The sequence below is a fragment of the Oncorhynchus nerka genome, linkage group LG15, assembly GCF_034236695.1.
Source record: "Oncorhynchus nerka isolate Pitt River linkage group LG15, Oner_Uvic_2.0, whole genome shotgun sequence".
Lineage (NCBI taxonomy): Eukaryota > Metazoa > Chordata > Actinopteri > Salmoniformes > Salmonidae > Oncorhynchus > Oncorhynchus nerka.
Window position 1 is genome coordinate 54,302,031 of NC_088410.1, and position 22,951 is coordinate 54,324,981.

Below are 22,951 nucleotides of genomic sequence, written 5' to 3' on the forward strand. Positions count from 1 at the left end.
GCTTAATCAGTCATGTCGATTTAATGGAAGGTGTGCATATTGCACGGTTCTATCGTTTCATCCACTACCGATTTGAAAGACAACGAGCGGTAGCCCAGGCGGTGCAATCTGCCTCAAACAGCAAAGTAAACGTCTAAAACACTCCAGGAAGCAAAAAGCAGGTCAAAGCTATTTTGAGTCAAATTCACATCTGGAAGACTGTAGGAAGAAAATGCAATGTAGGCCGAGAACTCATGCTTATTCAGAATGTATGCGCCATAGGAATATATTTAGTTTCTGCGGTAATGTTCTCGGTACTGTGGTCCCTCCTCGAAGCGCGAGTGTCGATCCGTCACGCTGCACTGCCTTGAATGAACCCGTCGAATCCCCCTGTGATGCACGCGCGCGCTCCCGCGTGAAAGTTTCGTGTTTTACCTTTTCACCTTTTCACCTTCTTTCCGGGGTTCTTACAGCAAGTGATGCGACTAGGTTACATACACATATTGGTCCTTTTCGCTCATGCTCTCTCGCGCCCTGCTTCGCGCTCTTTGCTCTACCTGCAATACCTCGTTTTACTCCCCCAGTGTTCCCTGGGATAGCAGTTGAGGTGGTTTTCAGATTGAGCTCCGCAAATCTGGGAAAATCCCCACGAGAGAATATCGTCATTTGCTTGAGAGACGATAACAGCAATTGTAACGTTTTCCAGAAATGGAGGCTTGACTTGAGTCTCTTGCTGTCCCTCCCTGTACCGACGTGCATAGTTCAACCATCTCCTTCAGCACGCGGGTCCCTTCAGGAGTGACAACTGGCACCTTGGACGCGGGACTGGCGCGAGGGAGGCGGCACGAATGTGCCGGGTCTGTATGTGCTGCTTTTCGCGCTGAGTGCGTTTTCGGGACTAGTAAAAGAAGAGCTTGCGCGTGCCATTGTACCGGGTTCGGTTGTCGGGAAGACTCGTGAAGATGCTGTGGAATTGGAGGATCCTCTTTCCACACGTGTGCTGCGCCAGCTTCCTCCTGTTCTGGATTATGCTGGGCACGGTGGTGGAGGTGATGGGGTCCCAGCCAGGGATTCCTCTCTCAGTGTGAGTGGAAGGTTTCATATTCATATTTTACAACCTTTCAGGTACTCAGTAAGTCACACCTCTGCATATTGTTGAGTTGTTCAACTGCTAGATTACCTGAAGTGTGTAAGGAGTGGACTTGTTATATAAACAAATGTAAACAAGCAGCATGTAATGACATTGTAACAACAACAAGCATAATAATAAATAATAATAATAATAATAATAATGTATGTTGTTTGTAAATTATTTATTAGTGTTGGTGTCCAAATAAATACATTTAAAAAATGGGCATACTCTTTACCCTATAATATCTGGCATGATAAAAATAATACCTCAAATCAACACACGGATAATACGCACACACCATTTAAATGTAGCCTACAGATGTCTTTATTTTAAACAGAGTGTTGTCTTTGATACACATATGTCTAAAATCGCTGCTACACAAAATACTGCATTTGCCATTTTCATGTTCCAGGTTAACTGCATTGAGACACCACAGTCTGAAACAATCTAGAGGCTACTTGGGAAGACTTGAGCAACATTTTAAACTTTCTCTACATAAATCATCAGTTTATAGCACATCAATACACACCAAATAAACATTAGTAAACAGCTAAGTACTTGTCTACAATGTAGAGTATTTGCCATATTGTTGATGGACTTGGTCCTCTCAGCTCAAACTCAACACGCTCCAACAATGTATTTCTTATATGAGGGTCTTGTGGTTTTTCGAGAACAGGAGTATCTTCAAGAACATAGTTTATCCTCAGCCATATGACACACAGACAATAGATATCCATGGATCTATGATTTTATCTAGATATCCATGGATGTATGATTTCAGGCGTAGAGATTTGTTTTGAAATGTCTTACTGACATAATGTGTGTGATCTCACCAAGTCAACTATTTTCACCTGTTAAAATACCAAAATATCACAATGTAGCAATGTTCTGTTCGCTTCCAGGGTGAAGTTATGGGCCTCAGCGTTTGGTGGAGAAATTAAATCAATTTCTGCAAAATACTCTGGATCCCAGTTGCTGCAGAAGGTATCTCTTTCTTCCCTCAATCTTCCTTATACTCATTCCTGCCCACGCACACACACATTTTCACGTTATGGTGAGCTCATGCACACATGCACGCACACACGCACGCACGCACGCACGCACGCACGCACGCACGCGCACGCACGCACGCACGCACGCACACACACACACACACACACACACACACACACACACACACACACACACACACACACACACACAGGTCTAACATACACACTGTTCTAACACACACATTGGTATAACACACACACACACACACTGGCCTAACACACTGGCCTAACACACACACTGTATGCTGTAATGCTGCATTCTCCTTTAATGACTGCTGATACAATTCTGTGTCCCAGTTAAATATGGATGTTGGGTCAGAAAGGACTCAGGTGTGTTGTACAGAGGCCCGTGTGTGTGTGTGTGTGTGTGTGTGTGTGTGTGTGTGTGTGTGTGTGTGTGTGTGTGTGTGTGTGTGTGTGTGTGTGTGTGTGTGTGTGTGTGTGTGTGTGTGTGTGTGTGTACTGGACATGGCCCATTAACCACAGCACTGTTTCTTCTCTAATCTCATTTCCAGTTCACTCTCTGGAGTCAAGAGTTTCAACCCCAGGATATGAATGGGACAAGGAGGCACATTTAATACAAGTGTGTGGAGTGGGATAGGCTGGGATGGGTTGGAGTCAATAGGTGGGGTTCAGAGACAGAGAGGGAAAGAGATAAAGAGAGATGGGTTTGGAGGCGATAGGTGGGGTTCAGAGAGTGAGGGAGAGTGAGGGGGGAAGATAGAGGGAACAAGAGAGAGATAAAGAGAGATGGGTTTGCAGAAAACCCCCTAAGTGAAAGTAAATGACCACTTGGGGCAGACGTGGGCTCTCCAGTGTGAAAAGTGGTACTGTTGTGTACACTACAGCACCTGTCATCCAAGTGGAGGCAATGCATGCTGGTCAGTGTTGAAAGTTTCCAGTAGCTTTCCCAAAATGCCCAGTTTTTCAGGAATGTCAATTGGAAGATTAAAGGAAATAAGATGGAAATTGTGAATCTTCCAATCAGGATTTCTGGAAAATCTGTGAATCTTCAAAAATGAACCAGAATTTTGAAACCCTAATGCGGGAGCCAGAGCTCTGGCTGGGCCTGTGTGTGTGTGTCTCACAGTACTTCAGGAAGGGCAAACTCTTTTAACAATAAGATGTGTTCCTTGGAGTTTCCATTGGCAATCTATTGTTTGTGTGTTTGTAATGTTGATAGGTTACGTTAAAAGAAAAGCATGTGTGTTCTCTTGGCAATGTGGTCAGTGTTATGGGCATTATGGAGTCTGAGCACTATGTACAGCACCTTCAGAAAGTCTTCACACCCCTGGACTTATTACACATGTTGTTGTGTTACAGCCTGAATTCAAAATGGATTGAATCGCTTATTTTTCTTACCCGTCTACAGACAATAACCCGTAATGAAAAATAGAAAACGTGATTTTTTTAAATTGTTGCAAATGTATTGAAAATGAAATACGGAAATATCTCATTTGCGTAAGTATTCACACCCTTGAGTCAATGCTTTGTAGAAGCACCATTGGCTGCGATTACAGCTGTGAGTCTTTCTGGGTAAGTCTCTAAGAGCTTTGGAGACCTGTAATTGTACAATATTTGCCCAATATTCTAATTCAAAATTTTTCAAGCTCTGTCAAGTTGATTGTTGATCATCGCTAGACAGACATTATATATTTTCAAGACGATTTTAAGTCAAAACTGTAACTATGCCACTCAGGAACATTCATCTTGGTAAGCAACTGTGTTTTAAGTTGGTGTCCTGCTGAAAGGTGAATTCATCTCCCAGTGTCTGTTGGAAAGCAGACTGCACGAATCATGCACGAATCAAGTTTTCCTCTAGGATTTTTGCCTGTGCTTATAGTTGTATACCGTTTATTTTTATCCTGAAAGATTCTTTAGGCCTTGTCGATAACAAGCATACACATAACATGATGCAGCCACCCTCATGCTTGAAAATATGAAGAATGGTACTCAGTGATGTGATGTGTTGGATTTTCCTCAAATATAATGCTTTGTGTTCAGGACAAAAAGTTAATTTCTTTGCCACATTTTTTGGAAAATAGTTGTGGCAAAAAGGATGCATGTTTTGGAATATTTTGTATTCTGTACAGGTTTCCTTCTTTTCATTCTGTAATTTAAGTTAGTATTGTGGAGTAACTACAATGTGGTTGATCAGTTTTCTCAGTTTTCTCAAATCACAACTATTAAACTCTTAACGGTTTTAAAATGGATTGGCAGAATACCCAGGGCGCCAGGTGGTTGGAGTTGTCGACCAAGCGGCTTGACAGTGATGATGCCAAGTTTTTGAACTACCGTTAGTTTCTTTGAGAAGATATATGAAGCCATCTGAGCATTTGAACAACAGCACAAATACACCTGTTTCACGTTGGCATGTCAAAAACCGAATGACCCCTGCTGCACATGCTGCCACTGTTTTGAACAGATTAGAGCAGCCAGCTCACGAATTAACGAGTGCACCAGGGAAAACGCAATACGAACGCAGATGCAATAAGTGAAAACACGTGATCTAAAAGGGGATAGACAGCTAACATAATGTCACAACGCATGATGCGCTAGCCAGTTAACGTTCATTCTGAAATAGCTTCATATTTCCAAGTTAGTCAGATATGAGTTCCGAAAGACTTGAAATTGTCAGGTGAGCTAACAAGCAAGCTTAATAAAGGTACATAACTGATTCATTTTAACCCCAGAAATTGACCAAACTATTTCTCAATGTTTCTCAAAAATTACTGTAGCTGGCTAATTCATTTGATCATGCTTTGTAATACACTCGGTTTTATGCTGTTTTAGTCCACACATGCCGCCCTGTCACCTACAGTAGAACCTGACAAACAACATCAGGGGGAAACGATAAAATTGGTCATGCTTTTTTTGTCCCACCACATCTTCAATGAGAAGGTTCTAGCTAGTATATCCCTCTGTCCTTCCACGCTTGCTGGATGTAGTTGTCCAGTTTATCAGGTCCCAGGCTCCCATGACTGTTAGGATGATTTATTTACCAGTGAATTACAACTTGTACCTGATGGAGCAGATCTAGTCAGGTGCGGAAGTAAGCCATCTGGCGCGAGAGACTCATTGGGAAGAGACTAGAGTAGACCCAGAAGATCTGACTGAATGCATATTTGAGCCCCAGGACGGTCCATGTATTTGGTGCTGCTATAATTCCTACTATGAAATCCTGCGATTTGAAATCCTGCGATTTCATTGGGGCAGTTCCCCTTCATAGCAAATAGCTGGCAACACAATCCAAGCAATGTTCGCACGGCCTGTACGCCCACAGCTTGTTTTGAGCAGTATATTTTTGAAACAGGAAAATGTACACATTTGCTACACTTTTATGAGCATTTAAAACATAATCCATTAGTTATATAATCTAGATTTTTGTATGAAAATATTGTGTATTTATCTTGACTAATCAAAAGTTTTAAACTTTTTTTTTTTTTTACCAATCACAAGTGGGGCACCGCCCCTAACACCCTAACGGGCGAGCCGCCACTGGTGAAATCCCTGAGCAGTTTCATTCCTCTCCTGCAACTGAGTTTGGAAGGACGCTTGTATCTTTGTAGTGACCGGGTGTATCGATACACCATCCAAAGCCTAATCAATAACTTCACCATGTTCGAAGGGATATTCAGCATCTGCATGTTTTTTTTTACACATCTACCGATTGGTGCCCTTCTTTGCGAGGCTTTGAAAAACCTCCCTGGTCTTTGTGATTGAATCTGCGCTTGAAATTCACTACTCGATTGAGGGACCTTACAGATAATTGTATGTGTGTGGTACAGAGACGTGGTAGTTATTCAAAAATCATATTAACTACTATTATTGAACACGGAAGGAGTCCATGTGATTTGTTAACCCCTTTTTTACTCCTGTACTTATTTACACTTGCCATAACAAAGGTGTTGAATGCTTATTCACTCAAGACATTTCAGCTTTACATTTTTTTTTAATGAATTTCTACATTTTTTCTACAAACAAAATTCCACTTTGACATTATAGGGTATTGTGTGACACAAAATCTCAATTGAATCTATTTTAAATTCAGGCTGTAACACAACAAAATGTGTAAAAAGTAAAGAGATGTGAAAACTTTCTGAAGACACTGTATACTGTAGTATACGCACAGGATTAGAACTGGCCATTAATGTGTACACTTGATCAGAAAGTCTGAGTTAAGTACGCAGACAGATTGAATTGGAACTCTGCCCTATGTGCATACACCTGGATGTAGATAATCATTTTATTCCTACAGATTTTTACGCTCAATTAACTTCAATTGCGTTATTAATGAAACAGTGAAATGAATTGTAATTCTATTATTCCAGACCTGCAGGGGTTTAAAAATGAGTTGGATTGAAGCCAGAAATAGTGGATTACCGGAGACAGATGAAAACATGGGTCATATTCATTATTGCACACCGTAATAAACCGTAGCAAACAGTTTTGCAATGAAATTGACAGTTATCTTATTGGACAAGTTCAGGTAGTCCCTTCCTGTTTCAGTCCGTTTTCTTCCATTTGGTTTCTAGTTGATACGACCCTGATCTGTTACATTCATACAGTGCATACTGCATACTGTATACTGCTGGTGAGATATGTTGTGTGATTGTGTGTGATTGTGTGTGAACTCAGTGGTGATAAATGCGAGGAGATAAATATCCCCATCCAACTCCATTCATCAGCCTCACTGCATGTGTGTGATAAGGAGGAGCTCAGCTCAGCACCAGGCTGCTGCTGCAATTCTATTACCATTAACACTGCTAGCGCTAGCAATGCACACACTTCTGTAGCAAGATATGGGTGGTGTGTGTGTGTGTGTGTGTGTGTGTGTGTGTGTGTGTGTGTGTGTGTGTGTGTGTGTGTGTGTGTGTGTGTGTGTGTGTGTGTGTGTGTGTGTGTGTGTGTGTGTGTGTGTGTGTGTTGGATGAGCGTTTGCTTCCGAGATTTAAAAATAAAATTAAAATACACCCAACATTTCCCAACTATTTTAACTGCGTAACATCCACAGCTGATTCTCTGTTGACTTGTGTGAGAACAGAACACTCTGAAGTCAAATGTCCCCGGCAGTTGTTTTCCTTTCTGCCTATGTAAGCACTTTCCTCATGTTCTGGTTCAAGGAAGCGTGACTGGTTCAGAACACATTACATCCAATCAGCAGGCCTCTTCCTCTCTTAGCAGCCAGTGAGGAAGGTGGAGAGAGAGAAACGTCTCAATGGTAAGGGCTGATCATTAAGGATGATCATTGGGTGCTTTATGGGGAATTAGCATTTTTCCACACAGGGCTGAGCTGCTGTGTGGGCAACAGAACAGGACTATAGACACAGAATGGAGACACTGTGGTGTGTGTGTGTGTGTGTGTGTGTGTGTGTGTGTGTGTGTGTGTGTGTGTGTGTGTGTGTGTGTGTGTGTGTGTGTGTGTGTGTGTGTGTGTGTGTGTGTGTGTGTGTGTGTGTGTGTGTGGACTCCTCGGGCTTGGGTTCATTCAGGCCTCATCTACACATTAGTCATTACCTTAATCAATAATCATACTCAGTTCTATTGATGGATGGGGTTTAACCTCACCCCGATGACTGGAGGTGGGGGGCGCTGAGGCAGGGAGGACAGGCGTGAAATTAACTGTTTTGCTCCACTGCCTGCACACACTCGTCCTTTCCCTGGGTAATTTGTTGCCTCATGTACTAGGATTTGTGTGTGTGTGTGTGTGATGTATTTCTTTCTTTGAATGTGTATCTTTGGAATATATACTGTATATGTGTGTGTGTGTGTGTGAGGGACGTGAGAGACGTGCAGGTTATACTGTGATTATTATTTTGTGTGTGTACCTTTTTTAAATGTTCTGTTCTATTCTCTTTGTGTGTTCTGCTGGGCTTTGTTCTGTCCCAGTGCAGGTGCAGTGTATCCTGCAGACTCAGCATTGTGTGAAGTCTAGTTCATTATCCAGAACCTCCCAAGCCTGACATGTTATTATCTTTCTCCTGTGCTTTGACTTCATTTCAATTACCCTCCAACCGTGCATGGCCTTCACTCCCAGGCCACCCAGCAGCCAATCAGAGACAGAGCCACAGCTTGTCAACCAATTACTGAGACAAGATAACCTATCAATCAATTCAATGAAACAGGATCCATCTTATCAGCCAATCATCTGAGACTGGGTCTTGCAAGCCACTCTCTGAGATGTAGTACCCCACTGGACACAGACGTCAATTCAACGTTGGTTTAACGTAATTTTATTGAAATGAAACAACATTCCTTAAACCGGTTTGTGCCCAGTGGGAAGGCTTTTTCTTCATCAGATGTGACGTGTGTGTGTGTGTGTGTGTGTGCAAGGCTCACCTCACCTTCTCTGTTACTAAAACAAAGGGCACATTGGCTTACCCCCGCCCCCTCATTGACATGATATGTACAGTATGTACTTGTGATTCTCACACACACATTTGACCATTGACACCCTGTATTTTACTTCTATTTAACTAGGCAAGTCAGTTAAGAACAAATTCTTATTTTCAATGACGGCCTAGGAACAGTGGGCTGCCTGCCTTGTTCAGGGGCAGAACGACAGATTTGTACCTTGTCAGGTCAGGGATTCGATGTTGCAACCTTTCGGTTACTGGCCCAACGCTCTAACCACTAGGCTATCTTGTGCACGTGACCAATAAACTTTGAGTTCAGTTGCTTTGATTTATTGTAACATGTTCACATTTTCTTCACATTTTGTTCACATCTATCAGTGAAATAAATGACATAGCCTAGAAGCCTCCGTTTGTAATAGTAGTATGTGAACTGTGCACAAACATACGATGATTATTCGTTCAGTATCAAAATATTAGAGAGTTATAACATGTATTTTTTCTCTCTGTCATTTACAGAAATATAAAGAATTTGAGAAGTCCGTCCGAGTGGAAGAAATTGATGGCATGAAAGTGGTCAAAACTCTCGCAAAGAAGATGGAGGAAATGTTCCGGATGAAAAAGGAGGCCATGCGGGTATGTACTGTCGCATATCTGTCCTTTTATCTTTCATCCACGTGCTTTTTACGGTGTTTTCTGGAAGTCGACCTAATGTAGACACTGAGAGTAGGAGACTTAAAAGTAATTCAGAAAAATATCAGACATTCTGTTATTTCTCAGCCTCAGCTGCAGACCTGCACCGCAAGCAGGTTAAGAAAATATAAAATGATCAACAGATTATCTAGATGTATTGTTATTATTGTGATTATTATCACGTTTTGTATCGTTGGCATTTTTTCATTACAGGCCTATCCATGATCATGAAGCTGTTATAACCAATTGTACGCATATTTCAGTGGTCAGACATGTATTTTTCGTTTTTCCTCCTCACACTTTCTGCTTTGTGGGTATTTCTATTCATAATTCAAGTTTAAATTACACTAGTGTTGCATTTTATCCAGCGACGGTATGCTATTTACTACAAGACATTCTCCTGAGACAGATATATAGCCGTTGGAAATGTATATTGGGCTTGAGAGGAGAGGTGCAAGTAGCCTATTTTAATAGTTAACCCCAGTTGAGTGGTGTGAGATGATAGCGTTTATCTCGCACAGCCAGATTTCCCCGCGCCGGGCTGTATTACTTGCATGGTTGTAATTCTACATAGTGTGCCCATTGCCTTTATCATTCTCTAGGCCTATTTATTAGGCAGAATTTCAATCTATGTGTTACAGTGCTGCAAATTGGACTAATGCTTTCTGTGTAAACACATTCATTATTTGAATGTAGCCCAGGCTACTAAATTGATTGGGCATATTTAAAATTATTGGAGGCCTATATTCGTCGGATGAAAATTATACAAACATATTTTTTATTATATGAAAAAAAATTGGCAGCAGTCGAGATGTTATATCCAGTTAGAGAAATTCCAATGGTCACTAACCTACACATTATACCAGCGTCGTGGCGTAGCCTATTCGAAATGAAAATTAAACAATTACGATGTCATTTGTCTTTATGATATTGACCTAGTCCTTGCGAGCCGTGCATATTTGATTTAAGAGGTAGTCTACCTGTTTTGAAATTGCCTTTCGGCAGTAAGACTAATTTGATATGGTTTGAAAGACCACCCAATAGCATATGTTGGCATCTTGTCATTTGCACACAAAAATATAACCTAGGCCTGGAGAAACATTTGTTTGCATTTAGTGGCTTGAGGTTTCCTATTTATTTCATTATGCCTGTATTGCTGACGACACCATCTAAGACTGAAACGCAACGGTATGAAAATAAATTAAGTTTAACTGTCACAAAAGTGTTTACGCCATACCGCCATTTTCTGTTTGCGTTGCACCTATTTTGATGTGCTGGACAGTTATTAATGACCTGTTCCAGAACCGCGTCGATGACTGTGGTGTTCAGCCGGCATTTTCTCACGCAGGCAAGCACATTTCAAGGAGGCTATATAAGGTTTTGCGTGTTATGGGTTCCGGTTCTACGCTGGGCCATATGGCAATCAAGCATCTCACTGAACGCACGAATTTCCGTGGGTGCCTTTCGAGGCAGAAATATAGACCTCGGCCTACAGTAGCCTACGTGAATGGGAAAATCTCATCACAGAAAAATATTACAGAATATAGGCCTATTGCTACAAGTTTCATGTTGTTTTAACAGCAAGGGGGTCTTTCGTTTGAGGCAGGTTATTGATATAACTGTGTTGAAGAAACCTTATCCTGGGAGGGTAGCGTCAGGAATATCATTGAAAGTGGATTAAGAATATATCCATCGACCGAAGAGCATGAGCAATCACTAAATAGCATCAACATATCGCTATAATCATTCACAAGTAGCCTGTTGACGAGGGAGTGGCGATAGTTTCGGGTTAAACTGCTATTAGAAAAACACAACTGTATATTCAGCACCATGGTCAGCGTCCACTGACACACCACAATGGCCTCATACAATATCACAATATACTGTAACTGCACCGGTAGCAATAATGGGGTACTTCGCCTTATGACAAGTCCTGAATGCATTTTCACACTCAAGGAACGTTGGTTTGTCTTCTCAGGTGTCACAAAGCATAAATGTAAATAGGACACTGATGTGAAAAGTAATACAACACAGCAAATTGTCTAGCCATTAGTTTTCAGAAATATCTAAATGTGGGAAAATATATAGAATTAGTGCAAGACATGGAAGGGAGACTGGACTAAACATTATGTTGGTCCCGTCTTTATGTCCGTGACAAACAGCCAGGCAGGCAGCCAGGCAGTCAGGACCATTCCTTAGCCCTCAGCTCTCTGGCCCTCAGTTACAGCAGATTTCATGTCTCCCTGCAGAAGGCTGGCTGGAACTAGAAGCTACTGAGACGGTCTGACATTGTCGGGGGTCAAATAACTCTTGGACATGGGTGATGACTTTGAGTTGAGCTGGTGTGCTTATGCTTCCCCTCAGTGTCCCTTCCCTTATCTCCACTCCTCCCCTATCTCTCCTTTTTCTCCCTCCTTCAGCGGCTGGTGGAGGCAGCAGAGGAGGCCCATCTACAGCACGAGGAGGACCCAGAGCTGCAGGTAAGACGGATGGGGGGGGGGGGGGGGTGTAAGTTATAGCAAGGTGAGAGAAGGGGTTAAGGACAGTGTAGTGTCTGCTGGCATTGACAGTCATTCGCATGAATACCCTGTCACAGTGATGATAAATGACGCATTTTAATAAGCAAACCCTGCATACATTGACGAACGCCATACCAAACTGCGGCTGTCACAACTCGCTGATTATTTGAAAGCGTAATCATCATTTATAAGTAGCCTGTTGAAGAGGGAGTGGCGACAGTTCCAGTAAACTGCTGTTGGGAAAAACACAAGCCAAATATTCAAGTTCAGCGCCTACTGACAAACCACAATGGACTCATATTATATCATAATGTTCTGTAACTGCACCATTAGCAATAATGGGGTACTTCTTCTTTTGACAAGTCCGAAATGCAATTTCACACTCAAGGAACTTTTTTTTGTTTTGTCTTCTAACGAAGCATAGTGATATAAATTGTACACTGATATGAGACGTAATGCTGCACAAACAAATTATTGGATTGTCATGCTACGACAATTCAGCTGTGTCTTCGGGATATGCCCACTTCATACAGGAAATGTTCATACATTCATACATACTCGTACATTTGTGGAATTTGAGAGAATTGAATATTCCCATTGTGTGTGCTGCGGCATCTGTTCAGGTGTGGTGTCAAACTTCTCATGCAGGTGTATTGTACAGCTCGTCATTGGCCATTGTGCTCTTTAAATGACAGTACAGCTGTTATCACTGGCTTCCTTTCCTTTTCCTTGGCGCAGTGAGCCTCCTCTTCCTATGCGGTGGGATTGCAGTAATTCTGTAACACTGAGAATGTACAGGACCCTGCTTCCCTCCCTCTGTCTCTCTACCCCCCTTTCTCCCTCTTCCCAGTAGACAAAGATTAATTTAACTCTTATGCACAGTGCATTGTTCCACATTTCCTCCTGAAGATTAGAAACTCACTCGGGCAACAAAAACACTTTGAAATAATGGCGCCACACTTCCCAGTTAATAGACGCATTTGCGTTATGGATACTTTGTGATCATGGTTTGCAGGGTTTGTTTCGCTGGTGATTATATGAACGCATTGGAAGAAGGTCGAGCAGGTCATTATTACCATTATAGGACCACATTTCCTTCTCCATATTTCAATGTTATTATTCTTCATTACTCTGCACTTATTCCAGTTTGGGGATAACACTCTGATTACATGTGTCCAGATGATTATGTATGTTCCTTGCTCTGGTGATATATGTATGTATATAACGTTATTGTATTGTTTTATGATTTAATAGCATATTGTCATTGGGAAATGGTTTCCTGTTTTTTTTTATGGGTGTTATATTTAGGCTACACATACGCTGTATTTACAGTATAGGCCTACACGTTTACAATAAGCTACACATGCTTACACAAGCTTTGTAACACATTTTCACAGCTTTTGAAGGCTGTTACTGATTGTTTAGCTGACATTTTAGTGCGTACTTAACATGGCCACTATTTTAGATAAGCATTGTTTGGTATTATTTGAAATGGTGACCAAATTCATCCCTTTTTTTTAACGCTATATGAGATGCAACCTATTGGCGAATAACGTGCATCGATCTCTCACGTGGTTATTATATACGTCAAAACATGTACTTTCGTTATTTCCTTTAGGCTCTATTCAGGCTACTTATTTTACAGTGAACTTGCTGCAACTTCATGCCCGCATGTTCATTGTAAAAATCCTAACGCCTATTCTTCATTGTAAATATCTAGCGTAGACTACCCCGCAGCTCCACGTCTCTCTAGAAAACTGTCGTAAAAGATTTTCAGAATTGCTAATCGTTGATCTATGAGATCTAGAGTAGGCTAAACCAGATTTTTTCCCTCCTTCAAAGCATAGCCTGCTTTGAACTGCAAAACAAGGTCTGATGTGTATTTATTATCAGCAAAAGTAGCCAGACTATTTTAAAGCCTCATAAACGCTTACAAAACACGTATCTCTTATTCAACAATTAAATATACACTGCAGAGAGACATCTAACATAAAATGACACAACAGTAAAAATACATTATTATTTTGTGGGATCTGTTATCGATAACCTAGGGGCTACTGAGCGGATACAGTGGTTGAGAGAGTTCACCTTGCGGTATACCATGTTGTCACCTGCACGTCCTTAAACCCTGTCTGTAAAACCTAACACGGGTCAATGTAAAACACTACACCCTCTTAAAACGAGACAATAGTGAATTCGGGAAATGGTGCGTGAAAAATGCACGGTGTCAGAAAACGGCAATAGGTTGATGAAATGATGCGTCACAGAGTTTGATGTTATAAAATGATCTAATGTCCTTAACGCTGTTTGTTTATGTAGCCTCGTTTTCGTCTGTTTGAATTTCCACTCGATAAAGTAGGCTGCATATAGGCTACAGTGTATTTGCTTCAACATAAGACTTTTAAAAAAATCAAACAGTGTTACATTCCACTGGGCACAGACGTCAAGTCTATTCCACGTTGGTTCAATGTAATTTCATTGCAGTGATGTGCAAACAACGTTGATTCAACCAGTGTGTAACCAGAGGGATTGCTTATAGCTGGGACATAATATTAGAACACGGGCCTGTATATATCATTACATTTATTAATCTACAGTCTTTTTCTACAGACAGTATTTTTGAAAACTTTGTGGGAAGCCTGTTACTATTGCAGAGAAGTCTCAGTCATTTCTGGCTGCCTACCTTCAGTCTGAGGATCAAATGGCCACGACGGAGCACGGGGTCTCATTGAAGAGACTTGAGACACTCTCATAGGCGATACACTGACCTCCAAGATGGGGTCGACTAAGGAAGGGAACACATGAGCTGAGTCAGCCCGGTTTTAGACCAGTTATACCCTTTATACACTACTGAGGCAAGCCAAGCCGAGGCAAGCCAAGCCAAGCTGTACTGTGCCTGGCCCGGTTACGTATCCATCCATAGTTGTTGCATGGAACTGTACTGGAAAGGACATTGTGAAAAATCAGGGTTGCGTAATAATGTGAAAAGGAGATTAGACCCACCAATGCCTGCCTATGCTGCCAATCCTGGTACAGTACGCTCTTAGAAATCAGGAGAACCCTTTATGGTTCCAGGTAGAATCCTTTTGTGGTTCCAAGTATAACCCTTTTGGGTTCCATGTCGAACCCTCTGTGGAAAAACAATTCTTCAAAGGGTTCTCCTACGGGTACAACCAAAAAACCCTTTTATGTTCTAGATTGCGCCTTTTTTCTAAGAGTGTAGGCCCAATCTCACTGCAGTGGTGTACAGTAACCTACATGAAGAGTCAGTGGAGCGTCTCGGGCGTGGAGCCGCAGTGTCCCCTGCCCAGCCTGGCCCTGCTCTACTCCTGCTCTGTGCTACAGTAATAACCCTGATGGTTAACGGCCCTCTTTCTCTACAGCACGATCACTTCTGCTGAGCGTGCACATTTCTCTCCTCCCCTCCTCCCTCCTCCTCCCTTCCCCCCGCCTCGGCCAGTCAGAGGGGCGCTCAGGCGTGATATGAGCTGTCAGGCCCTGCTTTATGGTGATGCCGGCGTGGCCTTCCCAGAGTACGCCACAGAGTCCATCACACCTCCCCTCTCCAGCTCCCTCCCCCAATCCTTCCCCCCAGCACCACACTGGCAAACAGGGCCCCGTCAGTCCACAGCCAGAGCCAAATCTGGGCTGCTTAGAAAGAATGAGAGAGTCTCTCCTCTAAGCAGGTTCCCTGTGAAGGACAGGCCAATCACACGGCAGAGTTGCACTTCAGAGAAGTCTGATTGTTCCCTTAACCCCCATCGTCCAGAGTGCCGAGCAGCAGAGCTAACCACCACTGCTAGTCTGCTACACTGTACCATCCACTCCATTTGAGACATCTCCGAGAGAGTGCTGGACTTGACTCTAGTTACTGTGTAAATGCACAGTCTGAACACACCTCTATTGTAATTCTGACCTCATCACAAAGGATGTCCCGTTTATGCAACACTTCTGTGTTTTTCTCATCAGGGTCTGGGTTGTCAAGAGAAATAAAGTAGGACTTTATAGCTACAAGGCTATTGAAACTGGTTGTTGAGTTGAATGTTAACTCTTCCGTTTCCCCTCGTCAGTGTGAGTACTTCAATGCAGCACTGTTCTGATTATTGGATTTGTAACTCTATATGCAGTGCATTCGGAAAGTATTCAGGCTCCTTGACTTTTTCCACATGTTGTTACGTTACAGCCTTATTCTAAAATTGATTAAATCTAAAATCTACACAATACCCCATAATGACAAAGCAAAAACTGTTTTTTATTTATTACAAATAACAAATGTAAATATCACATTTACATAAGTATTCAGACCCTTTACTCAGTACTTTGTTGAAGCCCCTTTGACAGCGATTACAGCCTCGAGTCTTCTTGGGTATGACTCTACAAGCTTGGCACACCTGTATTTGAGAAGTTTCTCCCATCTCCACAGAGGAATTCTAGAGCTCTATCAGATCAAGAGCTCTGTCAAACCTGTTTTCGCTTTGCCATTATGGGGTATTGTGTGTAGAGTACAGAGGAAAAATAAATATTTAACCCATTTTAGAATAAGGCAACATAATGTGGAAAAAATCAAAGGGGCCTGAATACTCTCCAAAGGCATTGTATCTGTTCCTCCCCAATATGAGTACTTCAACACAGTGCTGATCGACAATGTGGATGTAACTCTGTTAACCCAATGAGTACTGCAGTGGAGGATGGCTCATAACATTGTCAGGAATGGAGTCATTGAAACAGTATCAAGCATATTTGACCTTTAGTTATCTAGGCAAGTCAGTTAAGAACAAATTCTTATTTTCAATGACAGCCTAGGAACAGTGGGTAAACTGCCCTATTCAGAAGAACAGATTTTTACCTTGTCAGCTCAGGGATTTGATCTTGCAACCTTTCGGTTACTAGTCCAACACTCTAACCACTAGGCTATCTGCCGTCCACGTGGCTGAAACCGTTCCATTGACTCCATTCCAGCTATCACTATGAGCTGTCCTCCCCTCAGCAGCCTCCACTGGTGTACTGTCTATTCCTCCCAAGTATGAGTGTTTCAATGCGGTGCTGATGCTAACTCAATGTTACTTCTATCATTACGGTCTGGATTATTTCCCTCTCCTCAGTATGAGTACTTTAACGCGGTGCTGATCAACGAGGTGGATGAGGAGGGCAACAACGTGGAGCTGGGAGGCGAGTTCGTTCTGGAACCCAACGACCACTTCAACAATCTGTCAGTCAACCTCAGCCTCAGTGTGGTGCAGGTGCCCACCAACATGTACAACAAAGGTACGTTCAACAGCACACACCGACGTGTACAGCAAAACTACGTTCAACAGCACACACCGACGTGTACAGCAAAGGTATGTTCAATAGCACACACCATCACGAACACCCAACAGAGCCTACTGGAAATAAAGTGTATGGGTAGATCTAAGCCTCATTGTGGTCCGGGTGCCCACCAACATTTACAACAAATTTAGGAACACTCAGACACCACTGTGTGCAAAAATGGATACAGCAAAAGTAGGGGCATGCCCACAAGAGATGAGATAGGAGTGGGTGCATGGCGGGAACAGATTTGCCCTTCAGTGAAAATACAAATATTTTCAATTGAATGAGAAGCTGATTTGTGGTCAATTTCATGTCAAACTCAAAAATTTGAATTAAAACAACTGAAACGTGCCATATATTTTCAATGGAATGGAATGGACCCTGACCCTGCATGGTGAGAACGAGGTGAAGTGCTCTAGCCGTGTCGGTATCACTGGAGGGTGTGTGGTCCATAATGGCCCGACGATAGAGAGAGCAGTCACAGCATGAGTGAGTGACGAGAGGAGAGAGGAAGGGATGTTTATTTTTTTTCTCTTGTAGTGACTGACTGTTATTTGTTTTCTAGCCCAGTGTGTGGCCTCTCTGTGTAGTCCTGGCTGACTTTTCTCTGGATATAATGACCTCTTTCCTTTGGATATAATGGCCTCATCAGCGCTTCACACTCCCCCTTTGTTCTTGGCACAATGAGAGGCTCCCTGACAGGATCAGTCTCTGCTTTGGCTGTGTGTGTGTGTGTGTGTGTGTTTGTGTCTCTGTGTGTGTGTATGTATGTGGAGGCCATGCAGCATGTCCCTCCACCAATGTCCCTCCACCAGCAGGGTCAATAAGGGCCAAAGGTTAACGGTCCAGCACACCTGTGTTCAGTGTTAATGGTGATGATGATCATTATTACCTGGTTATTATCTCACTCACTCTGTCTCCCTCCCCTCCCCTCCCCCCCCCTCCCTCCCCCCCTCCCCTTTCTCTTTCTGTCTCTATGTCTCTGTCTGTCTGTCTGTCTGTCTGTCTGTCTGTCTGTCTGTCTGTCTGTCTGTCTGTCTGTCTGTCTGTCTGTCTGTCTGTCTGTCTGTCTGTCTGTCTGTCTGTCTGTCTGTCTGTCTGTCTGTGTCTGTGTCTCTCTCCCGCTCACTGTCTCTCTCTGTCTCTCTCGCTCAGATCCAGCCATAGTGAATGGGGTGTACTGGTCAGAGGCCTTGAATAAAGTGTTTGTGGATAACTTTGAAAAAGATCCGTCCCTGATATGGCAGTACTTTGGCAGTGCCAAGGGCTTCTTTAGGCAGTATCCCGGTGAGTTGTGTGTGTGTGTCTAAGTGTGTGTCTGTGCGTCTAAGTGTGTGTGTGTTCTAAGTGTGTGCGTGTGTGGGGGAGGTTCTGGGAGCAGTCACTGTACGAACTGCGGGGAAATGAAATGGAATCACTAAAAGGGTGATTTTGCTAATGTTGTAATTTTACAGACCGTCAGAGAGGATGCATATAGCAAATTAATCCCAATGCGTGAGTCCAGCAGCGGCATACCACAAAGCAGTCCAGAGCAATGGCAGTCAGAGATATTCGATCATTACAGCACCATCAGACAGCCACAGGGCTGACTGCAGGACTATATCCCACTGTAACACCACAAAGATGGCCAATAAGTGGTGATACAGAAATGCGTCCCCTTCTCATTGCAGTCATATCATTTAAAGTCATTCACCACTGTGGATGACAGTGGATGATGTCCTGCATTAGGTCAGGCTAGTGTAGTGCTATGCCCCGTACACATCATGCCGTGTTTCATGACGTTGTATGTCATCTTCACACAATCTCGTTCCGCTGGTGGACCGAGAGCATAGGGTTTCACAACGCAAGACAAGATGGAGGAGTGCCTACTCTCTCGTCAGAGATAGCATTTGGGGGGTGAAATATATTGTTTCAGGTGATAATTAAATGTTTTGTTTAGTAACTTTTTCCTCAACTTGTTTCTCTAACTTTCTAGCAAGTCAAGCTAGTTATCAGAGCAGCTAGCTAGCTAAAAGCTGGGCTAAGTTGAAGATAGTGTCGCTAGTGACCTCCACTTAACAATTCTCATCAAAAACAAAAGTCATTACCATCACAATAAAATTAAATGGGAGGCAACAGTCAATTTAACATTACTATTAAAATAGTATTCACTATTCACTAAAACAGATTATGGACACAGTTATCCCTCTCGCTTCGCCTCTTCCTCTCTGGCTGCAGTGAAGACAACTCAAAATTTGAAGCATGCGACATCCGTTTTGCAAAGGAGCCTTCAACCGCAAGGGGGAGCTGCGGTACCACTCCGTTGTGGACGATCCCCATTGAAATGAATGACGTCCAGACTGCTCAGTAATGAGGCTTTAGAGCAGAGTCACACTTTTACCCCATCCCTAGCAAACACAGCTGATTAATCAAATTGCATTCGAAACTGAAGCTTGGGTGATTGGGTGATTATTGGAGTCAGGTGTGTTAACTGGGGCTGGGGCAAAACTGTGACATCAATCAGGCCCTCGAGGACTGGAATTTCCCAGGCCTGCTTTAGAGTGTAGGACACACTAGCATAGCACTGTGCCCTTCAGGGATCTGGCATCCTTAGACCAGACTCTCCTTTCTAATTTTTATTGAGTAGCAATGAAAGAAACGGAGACATGTTTAACCGCCATTTCTACAGGCAATGTGCAGCCCATAGTTGACTCTGGCACATCCTTACACTCCGTATGACTTAAACATGGTGCTTTGTGTATCTAGCTACATGTCTTTCTCCTCATGGTTGCAGGGGTCAAATGGCATCCAGACGAACACGGGGTCATCGCCTTCGACTGCAGGAACAGGAAGTGGTATGCTTTTTCACAATAGGTCAACATTAGCCAATTAGAACACGGCTTCCTCTCTTGCCCTCCTACAGTATGATGTCCATATCAAGACGTTTGTGCAGCGTACAGTATGGCAAGTCTTGAACCCTGTCACGTACGTTGTCCATTTGTTGTGTGTTGCTTTGGCTCCGCTACAGTAAATTGATTCCAGTCAATGTTTGCTGCATTGCAGTCCTAGGTTGGGCAACGGGTTGTGTGTTGTTATCCACGCACTTGCTATACTCCCATGTATTTGATGGATAGATAGATCCAATGTTGGGCTACTGTGTGGATACTAGGTTATCATCCCATCTTGCTCAGGTACATCCAGGCAGCGACGTCTCCTAAAGACATGGTGATCCTGGTGGATGTTAGTGGCAGTATGAAGGGCCTGAGACTGACCATTGCCAGACAGACTGTTTCCTCTATACTGGACACACTGGGAGACGATGACTTCTTCAACATCATCGCTGTCAGTATCATTAATGACCTGTTTGTGGGGGTGGGATTTTGTGTGTGTGTGTGGGGGTATTAAACTTATCTGTTTATTTGAGTAAAATAAGGTGTTTCTACGGCTCGTTTTTCTATACCGTGTTTATGATGATTAGTCAACCTCTTATCTAAAACAATGACAATGGATAAATAGTTATGTCTAGAATTTCCTGCACAATGTGTGTGTGTGTGTGCGTGTGTGTGCGTGTGTGTGTGTGTGTGTGTGTGTGTGTGTGTGTGTGTGTGTGTGTGTGTGTGTGTGTGTGTGTGTGTGTGTGTGTGTGTGTGTGTGTGTGCGTGTGTATGTGTGTGCACTTCATGTATCATTCCACTCATATCTAACCCTCTCCATATGTGTTCACAGTACAATCAGGAGATGCACTATGTGGAGCCTTGTCTGAACGGTACACTGGTACGAGCAGACAGAAATAATAAAGCTGTAAGTTCCCCTCTCTCACACACACTTACACACACACACACACACTTACACACACACACACACACACACGCAAACACACACACACACACACACACACACACACACACACACACACACACACACACACACACACACACACACACACACACACACACACACACACACACACACACACACACGATTGTATGTAGATCATATCATGTTTGCCTCTTCCTATGTTATCTGTTAGCATTTCCGAGAACATCTGGACAAGCTGTTCGCCAAAGGGATTGGTCTGCTGGGTGATGCTCTGACCGAAGCGTTCACCATTCTAAATGATGTAAGTTCAGCCTCCGAAATTAACACTGTAAAAGTTCATTCATTCATTCGTTCACCACAGACATTGCACAAAGAAATATACAGTAGCTACAGTTGAAGACGGAAGTTTACATACACTTAGGTTGGAGTCATTAAACTCGTTTTTCAACCACTCCATAAATTTCTTGTTGACAAACTATAGTTTCGGCCAGTCAGTTAGGACATCTACTTTGTGCATGACACAAGTAATTTTTCCAACAATTGTTTATAGACAGAATATTTCACTTATAATTCACTGTATCACAGTTCCAGTGAGTCAGAAGGTACATACACTCAGTTGACTGTGCCTTTAAACAGCTTGGAAAATTCCAGAAAATGATGTCATGGCTTTAGAACCTTCTGATAGGCTAATTGACATCATTTGAGTCAATTGGAAGTGTACCTGTGGATGTATTTCAAGGCCTATCTTCAAACTCAGTGCCTCTTTGCTTGACCTCATGGTAAAATTAAAATAAATCAGCCAAGACCTCAGAAAAAAAATTGTAGACCTCCTCAAGTCTGGTTTATTCTTGGGAGCAATTTCCAAATGCCTGAAGGTACCACGTTCATCTGTACAAACAATAGTACGCAAGTATAAACACCATGGGACCACGCAGCCGTCATACCACTCAGAAAGAAGACGCATTCTGTCTCCTAGAGATGAACGTACTTTGGCGCGAAAAGCGCAAATCAATCCCAGAACAACAGCAAAGGACCTTGTGAAGATGCTGGAGGAAACAGGTACAAAAGTATCTATATCCACAGTAAAACGAGTCCAGATCGACATAATCTGAAAGGCCGCTCAGCAAGGAAGAAGCCATTGCTCCAAAAACGCCATAAAAAAGCCAGACTACATTTTGCAACTGCACATGGGGACAAAGATCGTACTCTTTGGAGAAATGTCCTCTGGTCTGATGAAACAAAAACAGAACTGTTTGGCCATAATGACCATTGCTATGTTTGGAGGAAAAAGGGGGTATGCTTGCAAGCTGAAGAACACCATCCCAACCGTGAAGCACGGGGGTGGCAGCATAATGTTGTGGGGGTGCTTTGCTGCAGGAGGGACTGGTGCACTTCACAAAACAGATGGCATCATGAGGAAGGTAAATGATGTGGATATATTGAAGCAAATGGACAATGGTTAAAACACCAGGACTAGGACAGGGTAGCACATCTGTTAAAACACCAGGACCGGGACAGGGTAGCACATCTGTTAAAACGGGTAAAAGAGTCAGTGGAAAAACATTTTTTCACTGTTAAAACCGATTCCCTTTATCTTTGAATTATGGTGTATTTTGAATTCGCTGTTGAATAACCTGCCTTTCTCCATTTTTTGGGAACACCAGCCCCCCTCCCCAAAGTGATCAATAGTATATCTTGACTCGAACTGTGATTGTGATTCTGAGCTCTCAGGTTCAGACAGCGAGTTCTGGTCTACACTGATCTCACTCTCCGTCAGCTCCATCTGTGGCATATAGGGGCAGGACTCGGTTGTATACTGATGGTCGTGAGCGCAATCTAGCTGGGCCCTGAGCTCTTTAGTGATGGTCCAAGTGGACCTCTTCTCCACTGCAGCACAGGAACACTCTGGCACCTTAGGGGTCAGTTTGGCATGCTGTACTAAATGTTCTTTCCTGTTGGTAGAACACGATTAAGGCATCTATTAGGCTATAGTTATATTCAATAATCACGGCATATACTTGAAATAAACAATAGCCTTAGAAATAACATGTATTTGCATGTATCACCTGCCTCCTGCAGTCTCCTCCAGGATGAAAACGTTTTCAGGGATGAAGA

The 22,951-nt window shown here is 42.9% G+C and overlaps 1 protein-coding gene across 1 annotated transcript in view; it reads left to right on the forward strand.

Annotated features, from left to right (window-relative positions):
* Positions 1-531: 531 nt before the first annotated feature.
* Positions 532-22,951, forward strand: part of LOC115143707 (voltage-dependent calcium channel subunit alpha-2/delta-3-like) — a 77,361-nt gene continuing 54,941 nt past the window's right edge. The window contains exons 1-10 of the mRNA XM_065001687.1: positions 532-1,063; positions 2,014-2,095; positions 9,036-9,152; positions 11,630-11,689; positions 16,831-16,993; positions 18,194-18,325; positions 19,812-19,872; positions 20,209-20,359; positions 20,744-20,818; positions 21,048-21,137. Of these exons, the coding sequence (XP_064857759.1) occupies positions 942-1,063; positions 2,014-2,095; positions 9,036-9,152; positions 11,630-11,689; positions 16,831-16,993; positions 18,194-18,325; positions 19,812-19,872; positions 20,209-20,359; positions 20,744-20,818; positions 21,048-21,137 (1,053 nt within the window). The 5' untranslated portion in view covers positions 532-941. The remainder of the gene's footprint in view (positions 1,064-2,013; positions 2,096-9,035; positions 9,153-11,629; positions 11,690-16,830; positions 16,994-18,193; positions 18,326-19,811; positions 19,873-20,208; positions 20,360-20,743; positions 20,819-21,047; positions 21,138-22,951) is intronic.